The sequence below is a fragment of the Pogona vitticeps genome, chromosome 4 (genome assembly GCF_051106095.1).
Source record: "Pogona vitticeps strain Pit_001003342236 chromosome 4, PviZW2.1, whole genome shotgun sequence".
In the NCBI taxonomy this organism is placed as follows: domain Eukaryota; kingdom Metazoa; phylum Chordata; class Lepidosauria; order Squamata; family Agamidae; genus Pogona; species Pogona vitticeps.
In genome coordinates this window covers 54204220-54221350 of record NC_135786.1, presented here as the reverse complement: position 1 = coordinate 54221350, position 17131 = coordinate 54204220, and the positions used below count along the sequence as shown (strand labels likewise).

Here is a 17131-nt window from a genome sequence, read left to right as displayed (position 1 = left end):
ATTGTCACCATGAATTCTATCCTGGCAATCATGAAAGTTAATTATATATTTTCTCAGAACTCATAAAATGTAATATAAGGGAGTTAATGACACATATTGATAACAATTTGCTGGTATCACATAACACTCAGAGTTTGCACATGGTCATCATTCATTCCTCAACTCATCATTACTTTCTTAGGGTCAAGAGTCAGTGTATATTTGTACAATCCAGGGGAGAAGAGGGGATTAAATTAATATGCTGTTCCAGATTTTAGGCTTCCTTCAGCCATACTCTGTGACAGGCGTGGTCAACTTCTGCAGGAGCGAGGTCCATTTTTGCACATTGGCCAGCAACCTGAAAGACCCGCCCCCAAGGCGAAGAGGCTAAAAGTGAAAGAGTGTGGCCAAAAAGGCATTTTTAAAATATGTTTTTTTGTAAAATTCATCACAATGTTTTTTTGCTAACTGAAAAATGGATTTATTTTTCAATAATGGGTCATTGAATTCAAAAAGTCCCTTCATGCCCTCTAGTAGCAATATGCATATATATTTTTTTAAATTAAAAATTGGGGGCACCAGGGGTGCTAAAAACATGTCAGAATCACTCCCTAAGCCCATTAAAAGGCACAAGGAGACTTCCTGAGCAGATTTTTTCCTCCAGAAATCTAAAACATTTGAAGGTTTGTTAGGATATTAGGAGCCACAGAGATATCACGAGGGGCCAACATGCAAACCTGTGAGCAGAATGTTCTCCACTTATACCCTACCATGTTATGTTTATCCAAATCAGTCCATAGCCTCAAACACAAAAGATACCTATTGGAGGCCATATTACAATATCCAGTGATAGGATGGAGGCCTTGTGTTGTAGTTACAATAAATCTGTAGGCTACACCAGCATGTGATATTCCTATCCACACAAGAGAGAAAGGGTTTCTGTATAAAGAACCAGGGTTTGTTAGGTATGTCAGTAGATGGATTCAGCAGCATAACACCTTTTGTGACTCTGAATAATTCTGCATATACTATTCACTGCAAAAGAGAGACCAAGTCTCAGAAAGTTATAAAGCTGGTGGGGAAGAGTGTTCTTTGTTGGACAGACCTGATACATTTCAGCCAATGAATTCTTTTATGACCTTCTTTAGGGGCTAATGAAATCTAACACGTGTTGGAAACAGTTTGTCTGAGATCGGAGATAGGTGTTGTTAATATTATTCATATTTATAAGACAATTATGATATCGATGTGACATAAATGTTTTTATCTTGGTCCTGCCTAGTACTGTAACTTTTGAATAGTGTCTTCTTTTTTACTAGCCCCTGTAGAAAGCCATAAAATAATTCATTGACCCCAATACACTGGGCATTTTCTACATCCCGAGATGAGTTCTCTCTTCAGCACTAGGTTTACTGAATGTTTCCTGTATCTGTTTGCTTTTATTCAGTTTTTCAGCCAAACATCTATTCTAAACCCTGGCCTAGAGCAAGTCACCATAGAGGAGGTGAGAATACGGATCCCTTTCTACTAAGAATGCTGTTCTTAGATGGACATCCATTCTGAAGACCACAAGGTTCCTCTGTGCCTTTGTTATTATCTGCCATGATGGCATTTATAAGTGATGAAACACATACTCATACAGAGAGAGAGAGAGAGATTTCTTTTCCTTAAACATTCACCTGTAAGCACTGGTCGGTTGTCAGCTTGCTGGCGAACAAATGATTTATACTTCAGAGAATGAATCAATACAATATATGGCCAAAGACATCTTTAATCTTTCAGAAGGATTAGGCTGCAAGGGGACGTCAGCAGCATCGTGCAGCCTTTCAATTCAGTTTTCAATTTGGAGAACTAGAGAAATGGCTTCTCCGCTTCTCCTCTCCCTTCCCTCCTCATCTCTCCCCTTTTCTCTTCCTTTCATTTCCTAAAATTAAAGATGGGTGAGAAATCCATTTTCATACTGTTAGTGAGTTCTTTGGAAATTTATCAGCAGTTTATTTTGTAAGAGCAAAAGCAACCCAAGATTCATAAGCCTTATGTTGGTCTCCTGAATGTACAGTATATGCTTTTCTTCCCTGCGATGGCAAAGTTTGAGCCATGTAAGGGAGTACTTAATCTGTTTCACACCCAAGTGCAGTATGATCTCCAATATACTGCACAGGGAATGTTACGAGGGAGCAAGAGAGAAAGCACCCTCTTCCCTCAATGTAGTCTTTGCAGCCCCCTAGATTTTGGAGAGGAGACAAGGATAAAGAACAAGAGAGTGCCTGAGCTTCTCTTCACGAAGGAACTTCACATAAAGGGAGAGCAAGCTGACCATCATACTAACATGAATACCTCCAATCTCCACTGATTTCAGAAGCTAAGCAGAGCCAGGCTTGGACAGTTCTTGGATGGAAAGCACCAAAGATTTATAGGTAGGGCTAGGAAAGAATCCAGCATGACACCTTGAACTGTCATTGCTGTTAGCCAAAGGACTAGAGGACCAACAGTCTGACTCACTATAAGGTAAGTTTCCTACAATATTTTCCTTTCACCCTGGTTGGTCTGGAGGCAATATTTCACAAGGCATAGTGCACACAGAGATGCATTGTCCTCCCCAGTTGTTAGACAATGTTTCCAGTCTGTAGGCAATCTCTAGAGAACAGAACAGCGCATCACCCTGGAAACTAAGATAAAAACTGGAAACTGGCTCTGATACACAGAATCTACAAAGTGGCTGTTTGGCTGGTTCTGGAAGAAGAAGAGCCAGCTTATGAAAGAAAAGACCCACTTTATTGATGCATTCCAATGGCAACTTTCCAAGTTCTTGATTCAGGCTCAGAATATACATTAAACTTGTCTCTGGGAGGAAGCCAAAGTAAATACTAAAAGAAAGAAGAGTAGCAAAGGAGAAACAGCTGTTTTTTATGGGCCCAAAGTGTGCTGCTACCCCTACAGATTGTGTTGGCATTGCAACAGATGTGTTTGCAATGCCAGATGTGATGAACAGTTACCAAGAGGGATCAACATGGAAAAAAGTCAAAGATGAGTCTATATTGCAATAATTCTCTTCATAATGGATTTGTGGATATGGCTCAAACTTAGAGAGGAATAGGCACCACAGAGAATGAGAAGAGTCTGGAGGTTCTACAAGGGAGCTTCTATAGAAGAATCCAAAGGAGCAGAAGACTGGGAGCTACCAAAAAGCAACATTTTTATTCAGACTGCAAATATTGCCTCCTGGTGCATGTTAGATGGTGAGCCATAGGTCCTGCCTATAATGTTAAATATTCCGAGGCACTGAAAGTGAATATAACCACTCCATCTCATCCTATGCCTACAATTGTTCCTTTATTAATGTTCTTTGCCCAACCAGGCAGGATGTTCATTTAGCTTTATATGTGGCACATGAAGAGCTGGTGTTAAAAGACTGCTGGTTAATATGGCATAGATGACTGGAATACAGTCATCTTTTGAATGGACAGAAGCTCCACAGTGCACTTTTAGCTTCTACAGAACAGGCAGACAACATCTCATGGTTTTCTTAGTAAGAAGAAACAGTGATGAAAATAGTTTCACATCCTGGTTTTTTGCCTGCCAGGATTCTTAAAACCACAAAATCTATGTCCATTGAGAGGTGGGAAACCTGTGTCCAACCAATGGTATACCTACTGAAGTACCGTGCACGCCACTTGTCCGGGCTACAGAAGTTGTTTGAGATGTTCAGAAACATGTTAAATTCACCCCCTATGCAAATCAGAGGGATTACACAGCAAGTGCTGAAGTGCCATCTGCTGGTGCAGTAAGGATTCACATTCATCAGGGTGAAGGGGAAGGTGTGTTAGCCATGAGACAAATTCCAAAATGCACACTGTGATGCTACTTTAACAGGGCCAACTAAAAAGGCACAACATTCTCCACTCATGCCTTTCAGAATAAAAATGTCTTTGTTGGGCGTGGTATCACCAAAAATTGGTTTGGGGGAGCCTAATATTAGAATGATGTTGTCTGCATGCTGTTTTAAGGTACAAAGGGAAAGAAGTTGCAAACAGTATATTAGGGCTTTCCAGATGTTCAGTTCCAGCCCAAACATCCCTCAGTTTTTCTGGGAACAGGACAATGCATAAGAAGCAATTGGACTGGACATCCATCAGGTGCCTATGCTTGTATTCTTTTACCATGACATATCTGCCACTTTTGGCTCAAGTTAGGCTATGATACAAAAGAGACATAAATGTTTGAATTATATGGCAATTGGGGTTCAACATGGAGTGCCAGAAGTTATAGAAAAGTGGGGGGGAAGGAAAAGAAAAGAAAGAAAAGGAGCTTTTCCAAGCTCTTATGCTACGAATAATGGGAGCAATCCCTAATTTTCAAAAAGATGGCATAGTACAATAGCATTAATAGTTCCCAAATCTGTTCACAGTGACCCTTCCAGATCAAGGGAATGGCTAATATTGTCTCCCAGCATTTATTCTCTCTGCCGTTGACAAAGTACTTAGTTGTCATGTTTATGCTGGCTGTTTATTCTTCCGGCTGGCCGGTAAGGTCACATATTCAGAGAGGTTGAGCTCACACCCTTCCCCTGGCAGCTGCCCATGACTCTTCAAGGAGGGCTTATTCACACTGAGAGAACCTCATTTGGGACTTGGGAGAAATGCTTCCTCTTATCATTTTGCTTTCAATAAGAACTTCTTCTGGGTGTAATCCATGTCTTCTTATACAGGATGTCTAGGCCAAATCTTAGCACCCAAACCATAGCACCCTTCCCTGTCTATCTGCAGTGCCCTGCAAACTGCTACTCCTCTGCAAACAGTTGCAATAATGTATTCAGCCTAGGCTATGCAATTAAAAGAGCTTAGGCAAGATTTATAGCAGGATTATATCTGCAGGGTATTATCAGTGTCTAACATTTGGACACTACGTGGTCCTTTGAAATAAGCAATTACAATGAGATTGATGTGCTGTATAAACACAGTGGCTTTTGTTCAAGTCTGGCAGACGTAACCTTGTTGGCTATTCTGGCAGATGGGGAATGAAGAACAAGCCACAGAAACACTGATCTGAACACCATCAGCTGTGGAAGGCTTCCAAGGACCCAATCTTGAGCTTTATAGATGAATCTTTGGAAGCTGAGAAGGACTTCAGCACCACTCTTGTCAGCCCCTTTTGATACTGAAGGCTGGAGATGACGCTTTCCGCACTGGCCTTGCTCCTGTAACTTTCCCAGCAATCTGACATGCACAGATTTATCAGATGACTGTTTTCCTGGAATGGAGGTAAATGGTGTGAGAAGTCTGACCTGTTACATTCACGCTTCAGAGACTGCTATTAAAGCCACAAGAACGCAGATAGGAGAATGTGGCAAGGAAAAGTGATTTCACATGGTTCCAGTTTAACACTGATTTACACAGATTTAGAGCAAATGCTTCACTTGTATAGTTTGTGCTGTGCCCATTAGGATTGCCTCTGGATTGGTTATGATTGCAGATGGAGAAGTGAGACTAAACAAGATTGAAGGTGAGCCATGGTTTGGAATGAACCTTCATGGGCAACATTTCAGGGATGGATTGTCTGGAAGAGGTGGAAATTAGCTGAGTGTTGGTACTCTTCCCATTAGAACCCTTGGCCATAATTTATGCAAATACAGTTCTGTCCAGAATTACGGTGAGATGGACACTAACAAAAACGAAGAAACAGTCTTTATGCTTGGGAAGTGCAAGCCATGCTTCTCAAATTCCAAACATATTTCTGCCCTCCCTCATATTGGCATTCCAAACACTTACCATCGGCACTGAATATACAAGTCAGGATCCTATTGAGTTTTGCCATGTGCGTTAAGGACAATTGTATAAGTAGTCTACTCTTTTGGTACACTGTCCATCATCCAACCAATTATGAAACCAAAGGATGGCCAAGCGACAGCTGACAAACCACTGCCCACTATTTGCACTCAGTGTCTCCAACAGGATACTGGTCACAGTTTTACCACTGGATCAGGAAATTATGCCCAGACATATGCCGCATCTCTTCTCTGAGCCAATGAGTCTTCCCAATCTGTTGTGAAGGCCAGTGGTCACTGGTATTTCATTCAGTCAGTGTGAATATGAAAATGCAGCAGGCATCCACTTGTCACATGATTTACTATGCACTGATCATCCCTATCACATGTGCCTCATGGCAGCACTTAGCATGTAATTCAAGAAGTATGAACCTCCAGAATACAGTACTCTTCCCAAGACAACATTAACCAATGGCAATAGCTTCTTTGTCTTCTTCATACTTTTTCAATTTATAGACAATGTAGCCCCAGTTATTTCTTCCAATACAATGGATACTGATGTGTCACAACAGAGTTCTGTAATCACATTCTATGGCTTCCTGACCAAATACATAAGCTGAAAGATAAATCCATCAATGTACAGTATATCAAGATAGCCCATTATCCTTCACTGATGATTCTTAGCACTGTGGCTATATCTCATTCTGTCGTAAGGAGTAGCTATCATTTACCTACAATTCCAAGTACTATCATACATTGTCGCTTGCCTCATACCTCATGTGTCTATAGGAATGGACATGTACTTACCATTCTCTCTGGATTTCTGGATGAAGGCCTCCACTCCACTCTCACCATAGCTGCCTTCAGAAGCTAAGGTTGAAACATAATTCCACTTAAATGCTTTGACTATATCCACCATCGCCTGGGCCTGGTAGGTATCCGAGGGGACAACGCGGGAAAAGAAGTCATATCTGCTGTTGTCACTTAAGTCAGGAGCAGTGGAAGCATAACTTATCTGAGGAATCTGTGGATGAAAAGAAAAGAATCCCAATATTAAACTGGAGAACAAGTCATAGACATCTACCAACCATGTACTAACTTTTAAGCATCTCATCTGTAATGGACTGCCCTATAAGGCAATAACTAAATGAGGTTTGTCTTCCCTTATAAAAACGGTAGAAGCAGAAGCTCAATGATTTATTTATTTATTTATTTTATTTCTATCCCGCCTATCTGGTCATACTCGACCACTCTAGACGGCTTACAATTGAAGCAACAATAAAATTATTAAAAACATTACAAATAGACAAAAATGGAAATCAAAGAATATAAAAGAAAAATCATCAGGGATTATCTGTTGGGAAAGCCTGCCTATACATCAGTGTTTTCAATTGTTTCTTAAAAATGCCCAGCGAGGGAGCCGCGCGACTCTCAGGAGGTAAGTTGTTCCAGAGGCGAGGAGCCACCGCCGAGAAGGCCCGATTTCTGGTCTTTTCCTTCCGGGCCTCTCTCGGCGTCAGGCTCCTCAGCCTCACCTCCTGGCTCGCACGGGTGACACGGGTAGATCTAGGTGGGAGAAGGCGTTCCACCAAATATTGAGGTCCTAAACCGTTTAGGGCTTTGTAAGTAAGCATCAACACTTTGAAGTCGATGCGGAATCGGATGGGCAGCCAATGCAATGCGGCCAGAGTGGGCGAGATATGTTGGTATCTTCTCACTCCACTGAGTAATCTGGCCGCAGCATTCTGCACCACCTGTAGTTTCCGCAGCAGCCTCAAAGGTAGCCCCACGTAGAGCGCATTGCAGTGGTCTAATCTTGAGATTACAAGCGCATGTACCAAAGTGTTGAGAGCCCCCACATCAAGGTAGGGTCGCAGCTGGGCTATCCGCCGAAGATGGAAAAATGCGGTGCGGACCACGGACGCCACCTGGGTTTCCATAGTGAGCGCCGGGTCCAGATGAATCCCCAAGCTGCGAACTCCATCCCTGGCAGGCAGGGTCACTCCCCCAAAAATGAGGGAGTTTCCCAAATCCCCAACTGTGGGAGCGCCCACCCTCAGTACCTCCATCTTGTCCGGGTTCAGCCTCAGCCCATTCTCCTGCATCCATTCCCGAACGGTCTCCAGGCAGCGCTGAAGGGACAGAACGGCATCTCCTGTAGTTGGAGAAAAGGAGATGTAGAGCTGCGTGTCATCCGCATATTGATGGCACAGGGCTCCACACCCCCTGATGACCCCACCCAGCGGCCTCATATAGATGTTAAACAGCATTGGGGAGATGATCGACCCCTGTGGAACCCCACAATTGAGGCTCCACGGGGCCGAGACATTCTCCCCAAGCTGTACTCTCTGGGGACGGTCCTCCAAGAAGGAACGGAGCCAGGCAAATGCCCGGCCACCTATTCCCAACTCAGTGAGCCTCCCCAGGAGGATACCGTGGTCAATGGTATCGAAGGCCGCTGAGATATCGAGGAGGACCAGCAGAGACATTTTGATAATTGGAATAAGAACAAGCAATGGGATCATGTCCTCCTGGATGGTTTTCGAATAAGCTGATAAAAATGTTAATCCAGTGTTTGGCTGATGCACAAAAGACAAACACCATTTTATGCCTAATTAGAAAAGGGATCAAAAATAAATCTGCCAGTTTCATATTGCTCTTATACAAATGTATGGTGCAATATAAATGTATAAAAGCTCTATATAGTCAGCAAAAATAAGACCTGGAGCTGATTGTGGCTCTGATCATCAGAGTCTTATAGCAAAACTCAAGCTTAAACTGAAGAAAGCAGAAAAACCCACTGGGTTAGTCAGGTAATCTAAACCAAATCACTTATGAATACACAGTGGAAGTGAAGAACAGATTTAAGGAACTAGATTTGGTGCAACAAAACCATCCCAAAGAAAAGGAAATGTAAGAAAGCAAAGTGGCTGTCCAATGAGGCCTTACAAATAGAAGAGAAGAGAAAGGAGACAAAATACAAGAGAGATAGGGAAACATATGGAAAATTGAATGCTGACTTCCAAAGAATAGCAAGGAGAGACAAGAGGGCCTTCTTAAATGAACAGTGCTAAAATATAGAGGAAAATAATAGAAAGGGGAAAAACAGAGATCAGTTTAAAAATATTGGAGATATTAAAGGAACATTTTGTGCAAAGATGGATATGATAAAGGACAAAAATAGTAGAGTCCTCACAGAAGCAGAAGACATCAAGAAGAGGTGGCAAGAATACACAGAGGAATTAGACCAGAAAGATCTGGATGTGTTGGACAACCCAGATAGTGTGTTTGCTGACCTTGAGCCAAACATCCTGGAGAGTGAAGTCAAGTGGGCTTTAGAAAGCATGGCTAACAGCAAGGCCATTGGATGTGATGGTGTTCCAGTTGAACTATTTAAAATCTTAAAAGATGATGCTGTTAAGATGCTACACTCAATATGCCAGCAAGTTTTGGAAACTCAGCAGTAGCCAGAGAACTGGAAAGGATCAGTCTACATCCCAATCCCAAAGAAGGGCAGTGCCAAAGAATGCTCCAACTACCGTACAATTACACTCATTTCACACGCTAGAAAGGTTATGTTCAAAATCCTACAAAATAGGCTTCAGCAGTATGTGGACTGAGAACTCCCAGAAGTAGACGCTGGATTTCGAAGGGGCAGAGGAACTAGAGACCAAATTGCTAACATGCGCTGGATTATGGAGAAAGCCAGAGAGTTCCAGAAAAACATCTACTTCTGCTTCATTGACTATGCGAAAGCCTTTGACTGTGTGGACCACAGCAAACTATGGCAAGTCCTTAAAGGATTGGGAGTGCCTGACCATCCTCCTGAGAAATTTATATGTGGGACAGGAAGGAACAGTTAGAACTGGACATGGAACAACTCATTGGTTCAAAATTGGGAAAGGAGTATGACAAGGCTGTATATTGTCTCTCTGCTTATTTAACTTATATGCAGACTACATCATGCAAAAGGCTGGACTGGAGGAACCTCAAGCTGCAATTAAGATTGCTGGGGAAAAAATCAACAACCTCCGATATGCAGATGATACCACTCTGATGGCAGAAAGTGAGGAGGAAGTAAAGAACTTCTTAATGAGGGTGAAAGAGGAGAGTGCAAAAAATGGTCTGAAGCTCAACATAAAAAAACTAAGATCATGGCCACTGGCCCCAACACCTCATGGCAAATAGAAGGGGAAGATATGGAGGCAGTGACTTTACCTTCCTGTGCTCCATGATCGCTGCAGATTTGTGACAACAGCCACGAAATTAAAAGATGCCTGCTTCTTGGGAGGAAAGTGATTACAAACCTAGACAGCATCTAAAAAGCAGAGACATCACCTTGCCGACAAAGGTTCACATAGTCCAAGCTATGGTTTTCCAATAGTGATGTATGGAAGTGAGAGCTGGACCACAAAGAAGGCTGACCCGCCAAAGAATTGGTGCTTTTGAACTGTGGTACTGGGGGAGACTCTTGAGAGTCCCCTGGACTGCAAGGAGAACAAACCTATCCATTTTGAAGGAAATCAACCCTGAACGCACACTGGAAGGACAGATCCTGAAGCTGAAGCTCCAATACTTTGGCCATCTCATGAGAAGAGAAGATTCCCTGGAAAAGACCCTGATATTGGGAAAGTGTGAAGACAAGAGGAGAAGGGGATGACAGAGGACGGATGGACAGTGTCATTGAAGCTACCAACATGAATCTGACCAAACTCTGGGAGGCAGTGGAAGACAGGAGGGCACAACTTAATGACTAAACAACAAACAACAACATCCACAATTCAAAATGCATTCAAGATTCTAGGAAATGGCCCAGTATTGCTGCATAATATCATCCCTGCATTACAGGTAGGAAAAAAGGTACCAAACTTTGCATAGCAAAGGGCAGCCTGAATTATCAACAGCAACAAACAAGATGGCCAACACAGGATACCCTCTTGTGCTCAAAACCATTCACAAAGTGACATCAATCAAGGGGAAATCCCAGAAGCTGACACCTTTTTTATCACTTCTCATTCAAACACAAAGCAATTGTCACGGCAGTTCAACAAGTGTGAGAGGCAGTTTGGAACTCTTTTCTGGTAAGAGTGTTCCACACATGCTCAATAATATATCAGGCTCAAGCAGCATAGGACTGTCAAACTTAAGATTCTCAGGAAATCATTGAGAAGACAGGGAAGGGCAATGTTTAGTATTTACCTCATTGCCACTCCTGGGAATCTCTCAATCTCCATGGGTGGTCTAAACGGATTCCCTACTTGCGCAAAATGTGAAAAATTGCTGGATTTGATAAAATTGCCATGAACTCATTAGACTACATTCATAGTTTGCCCATTCTTGGTGACTGGCAGCATCTCTCAAGGGTTTGGGCACGGGTCTTTCTCAACCCTATATAAAGCAGTTGTAATTTGAATTTGAGACTTTCTCCATGCAAAGTGTGCATTGTACTACTGAGATACATATATTTTTTCAGTTAATGAGCATGACAGCTTAGAAAAAAATCTGGATTTTCTTTGAGAATTTCCTAAAAACAGATACAGGCTATAACATACATAGACAATCATATCTGTGGTCAGAACACACGCAGGCAGAAAAGTTTTTTAACCCCCATGTTCTGTCCTGGCATTCATGAAGGTGATCAATACAATGTATTTGTGAAGGCTTTATAAAATATTTTTTAAAATGCGAGGAAGAGTAGAAGCAGAGTGAAAAGCAAGATTCTACATGCTGTCCATTTGACTCCAAATGCCTTATATAATCCATTCTAGTCCTAGATGGACAAGATTCATGCAGCACGGAAGAACAGGAAAGCCAAAAGTACAGTATAGGAGTATTCTATTCTTTCTCCTTCCCCTAAGACATTCAGTATAATCACAGATGAGGAGCTTGGGAAGCACACAAAATAGTTATGCTGGTGATGTTCCATGTTTTCTCCCACAAAGCTTGGCACCACAAGAGACAAGAGCAGATAAAAGAAAGTCTGGCTTCTCCCACAAATAGAAGAAAAGGAGACAAAAGCTTCAGCCTCTCTCCTCTCAAGGATAAACGGAGACGAGAAAGAGGTTCCAGATGGATTCTTGGCCCTGGAGCAGCCACAGAAAGAAAGTTAAAGGCCTCCTAAGACCGAGGTGTCATGTTGCTCAAAGTGCAGTAAAACAATTCTCTCCTGCTTTAATTTCCCTTCTTTTATAGTTTATATTTGCTTAATTGGTGCAGCTGTCACCACCCTCCAACTTTGCCTCCTCCCACGCTTTGAGCCTAATTATGACAAGCTTCAAAAGGGCAGTCAAGGACTCCAGGGATGGGAGAGAGAGAAGAAAGATGTTTTTATAAAACATGGCAGCTGAAATGATCAACAAGTCACTTTGGCAGCAACGCTTCACTGGCTGTAAGAAAGAGCCTCACATTGCATTTTGCCCCCACGGCTGCAGCCTTCATACCCACGCACTGGTCCCTGTGGTCCATTAGTACCATTTTACTAGGTCCCCACTATTCAGTTAATAAAGAGACTTTTCTGAAGTCTTATTCACACAGTAGAAAATCAATCATAATCACAGAAGTGGCAGTTTGCAAAGGGAGGGGAGTTGTGGCCAAGAAAGAAAGGGCCCAAGGCATCAGCAGGTCATGGCTGGAACAAACTCCTTCACACTCCCCAAAACTCATGTGTTCAGTCTGCAAACTTCCTTTTGCCAACAGACCAAAGCAGAAAAATAAGGGTATCCAGGTCAACAAGATGAAGAAGCAACATAGCTGTTGATTGATCTGAATTATAAAATCAATCATAATTATTGGTCTGAATTATAAAATCAATCATAATCACAGAAGTGGCAGTTTGCAAAGGGAGGGGAGTTGTGACCTGGATACCCAGCAGGTCATGGCTGGAACAAACTCCTTCACACTCCCCAAAACTCATGTGTTCAGTCTGCAAACTTCCTTTTGCCAACAGACCAAAGCAGAAAAATAAGGGTATCCAGGTCAACAAGATGAAGAAGCAACATAGCTGTTGATTGGTCTGAATTATGGGGTATGGGGAGTGTGAAGGAGTTTGTTCCAGCCATGACCTGCTGGGTATCCAGGTCAACAAGATGAAGAAGCAACATAGCTGTTGATTGGTCTGAATTATGTACATGGGTAAAAGCCAAGGTAATGGTGATGTTACTGGGTGGATCCAGAAAGATGGCAATAACAAATTTGCCTTTGAGAAATGCCTGTGTCTGCAAGGCATCGAGACAGGCAGCAAGGCATGATCCATCCATATTCCTCAGAGGAACTGCCACTATTTGTATATTTAAGAACCCTTCATGAATACTAAATAACTCACCGCATGGTTATGTGGGAACCCAACCTTCCTGCTTTTATACACAGAAAAGAACAGGCTTCTTTTCCAGAACTTCTTTTGAATTCCTTAGCACCCAGGGTTAGCACATTTGCTGAGAAATCTAGCACATGAATGAGACCAACCTTCAAACAAGGCAACCACAGAAAAGATTTATTTAAGAATTGAAGAGGAATTCAGAAATGGTCAGTTGCTTTTAAAATGAAACATATTGTCAGGTAACATTGATTGACAGCTGCTCTTCTCAGTTATATTGTTTTTTCTATTTTTCTTTGCTCTGATAACATATTTGGATTTATTGCATTGCTTCACTTACTTTTGTATACCACTCTGGTATTCATACCGATGAAGGTCGTGTAGACTGGTTATTTAGGGCAGCCATTCTTAACAGGGACCATATGGCCCCCTGGGGTCCCCAGGCACATTTAAAGTGGGCCACAGACTGGAAACAATTCTTCACACACCACTTTACAAGGGTTGTTATGCAGTTTATACAATCCTAATTCAGCCTATATTTCTTTCATATTGTGTTTATGGCCATGGCCTAAAAAAAGTTGAGAATGGCTAATTTAGGGCATGTGGGGTATTGCTCCTCCCCAGATTACACCCAGATGTTCCAATTCTGGCTAACCAGCCAGCTCATTTCAGAATCACAGATCATATTTTGCAGCTACCTTAAAGGAGCCATCTTAGAGGCAAAATATAATTGTTCTTTATTAATTTAAATGTATTTATTTTTCTGTGCCAATCCCATGCTGGTCCTCTGACAAACATGGAAGATTTAATTTGCCAGTTCCTCCAGACAATGAACAAAATATTTTTCCCCAGAGGCCTCCCAGTCCCCCAGTATTGGCAACTGTGGTCATCTTCTGCCTGCGGATTAGCAATAATGCAAGGCAATTAGATGTTAATCTTGTGTCTCTAAGGGTATTTATCCCCACCCCCCCATCTGAGATATCTGCAGGGTCAGGACTAGAATCATCAGTTTGATGATTCATGCTAGTTTGTTTAGAAGTGAACAGGTGTTTTCCACTTCAAAGTCCCACTCCACCTTGCATTCTAGTCACCTATGATTATAATTTAAATGACATTTCTGATGAATTGTCCACAGAAAGAAATGATTTGCATTACTAAACTCAATTGACAATAAGCAAGAAGAACTGTGGATTGAAACTGGAGATAATTTTAGGGAAGAATGAAAAAAAGACTTTTCCTTTAGTAAGAAGAAAAGAAAAACCTAGATGAATGATAGAAGAAACATTTACTATTGTCAAGGACAGGTGAGAGGCAAAAGTAAAAGGTGAGATAAATAGAATCAGAATCTTGAATACAGCTTTTCAGTGACTTTTACACAGAGACAAAGAGAACTATTATAATGACCAGTGTTTAAAAAATAGAAGAGAACAACAGGAAGTGAAAGGGGGAAAAAAAGTCTTCCAGAAGATCCAATAAATCAAAGGGAAATTTAAGCCTAGATTAGAAATATTGAAAGACCAACAGGGAAGCATACTATTTGACCAGGAGAAAATAAAGAGAATGTGGAAGCAGAACACTGAAGACCTTTACAGAAGAAATAAAAAGATGACAGATTCCTTGGAAGATGAATCCTATAATAAAGAGCCTGCTATTCTAGATAGTGAAGTTAAAGCTTAATTGAAAGCACTGGGAAGAAATAAATCACCAGGGGAAGATGGAATATTGGCAGAACTATTTCAAAATACAGTGGTGCCTCACATAGCGATCACTCCGTTTAATGAAGAAATCGCTTTGCGACGATGTTTTGCGATCGCAAAAGCGATTGCTTTGTGATGTTCCCTATGGGGAAAATTCACTTTGCGATGATCGCAGGGAAGCGATCATCACAAAGCCCCCATTTTCGCACAGCGGTTCTGAAATGGCCGCCGGGTAAACAAAATGGCCACCCGCTGTGTTGCCTCGCTTTAGAGGCACCGAAAATGGCCGCCCCTATAGAGGATTTTTTCTTAAGGTCAGTTTTTAAGCCCATAGGAACGCATTAATGGCATTTTAATGTGTTTCTATGGGCTTTTTAATATCGCTTAGCGATGAAATCACTTAGCAGCGATTTTTGCTGAACGGATTAACATCGCTAAGCGAGGCACTACTGTACAGAGACTGAAACCATGGTTACACTATGAAAATAAATCAATAGCTGGATTGGGGATTTTGAAATCAGGTTAAAGTCATGTGGTAGTCTCATGGTATTTGGGTCGATGCATGCATCTTCTTAGGAAAACTTTTAATTCATTTTTTAGCTGTGTTGTATATTGGTTGAGGGGGCTACATGGGCTTTTAAAATCATTGCAATTGAGGCTTTGTACTTGACTCACCTGCCCTCATGCTGCCATTCACTGCTGCTGCTGTGGTGTTATTTGTAATATATATATTAAAATATGTATTTCAAACTGTCAAATTACTATGGCTCCTCACAGAAAACACATGCACATACATATACAGGGGAGTGAGGGAAAGGTATACAGTGCTGGCAAGAGGGAAAGCAAGAGAACTTAACCAGAGCCCAGCAGTTTTTCCCCACCTACTGACTACCTTTTTTATATTTATGTATTTATTTATTTCAAACTGGCAAAGGCTTATACCAACTTATACCAACCTTAATAGGGCTTTCAGTATAACAGAGAGAGAGATAACGAGGGGTTTTACCAGTTTCTCAGTGAGTTCCCATGGCCAAGTGGGGATTTGAACTCTGTTCTCCAGAGTCTTAGTCTATCACTCTATCACTACACCACACTAAGAATCATCACTATATAAGCAGGTGGAAAGGTCTATAGAATTGTGTAAAGAGGAACAGAAAGGGTCTGCTGGCAAAGCTGCTAGTCCCTTTGGAAAGCTTGGCTGTTTCTGTCCCTTTAAGAATGCTCCAGCTGATCCCTGGGAGGCAGAAAGTTGCCACAGAGGCACTCACATATGCCAAAATAATTAAAAATAAATTGATTTTACTGGCAAATTAAAATAAATGACCCTCTTGCCATCCAATAAAACACTTCATTTTACAACCAAAAAAACACACTTCCCAGAGGGAAAAAATCATCACTTGTGCATTGTCTCATCACCGTTTCTAAAAAATATATTTAAAACCTGTTGCTGGTCCAGTGATTTAGATATCTGGTTGCATAGCCAGAGATTGGGGGTTTGATTCCTCACTGTGCCCTCCTGGAAAAACAGCCAGAAATGATGTGATGGAACATGGTTATTATATTATATTAAAACATGCTAAATCCGATTCAAATATATTTATTCATGATAATGCAGGCATGCTTTTAATCTGTCAAAATCTGTCAAAATCCTAAAAAGAATATGCCAACAAATATGGAAAACAAAACAAAATGATGACCCACAAACTGGCCCACCTGTATTGTAAACAAGAAGCTACAGTTAGGACAGAATATGGAGAGATATAATGGTTTCCTAAAGGTATCAGATAAGGCCGCATTTTATCTCCCTGTCTCTTGAATCTCTATCCAGAGCATATCCTATGGACTAGATTCAGGAGTAAAAATTGGTGGATGAAACATCAGTAATTTGAGATATGCAGATGACACCATCTTACTGGCAGAAAACAGCAATGACTGTAAATGACCTTTAGGGAAAGGGAAAGAAGGAAGTGTCAAATCAGGATTGTAGTTGAACGCTAAGTATTATGACTGCTGAAGATGTACACAACTTTAGCATTAACAATGAAGAAATTAAAATTGTAGAAGATTTTGTATGCCTTGGTTCAATCATCAATCCAAATGGAGACTGCAGCCAAGAAATCAGAAGAAGAATGAGACTCGGAAGAGAAGCAATGAAGGGATTAAAAAAGATTATCAAATGTAAAGATGTGTTACTGGAGACCAAGACCAAGAGGACCAATGCTATTGTACGTATTTCTGATCACCATGTATGAGTGCGGAAACTGAATGGTAAAGAAAGCTGACAGAAAGAAAAATTATTTGTTAAAATCTGGTGCTGGAAGAGAGCTTTTGTAGATATCCTGCTTTGCCAGGAAGACAAACTAGTGGCTCCTACATAAA

At 41.4% G+C, this 17131-nt stretch overlaps 1 protein-coding gene across 3 annotated transcripts in view; it reads right to left on the bottom strand.

Annotated features, from left to right (window-relative positions):
• GRM4 (glutamate metabotropic receptor 4) overlaps positions 1-17131 on the bottom strand; it is a 368710-nt gene that overhangs the window by 193792 nt on the left and 157787 nt on the right. For all 3 annotated transcript variants that reach the window (XM_072997425.2, XM_078392715.1, XM_078392716.1), the window contains one exon: positions 6551-6767. In XM_072997425.2, the coding sequence (XP_072853526.1) occupies positions 6551-6767 (217 nt within the window). The remainder of the gene's footprint in view (positions 1-6550; positions 6768-17131) is intronic.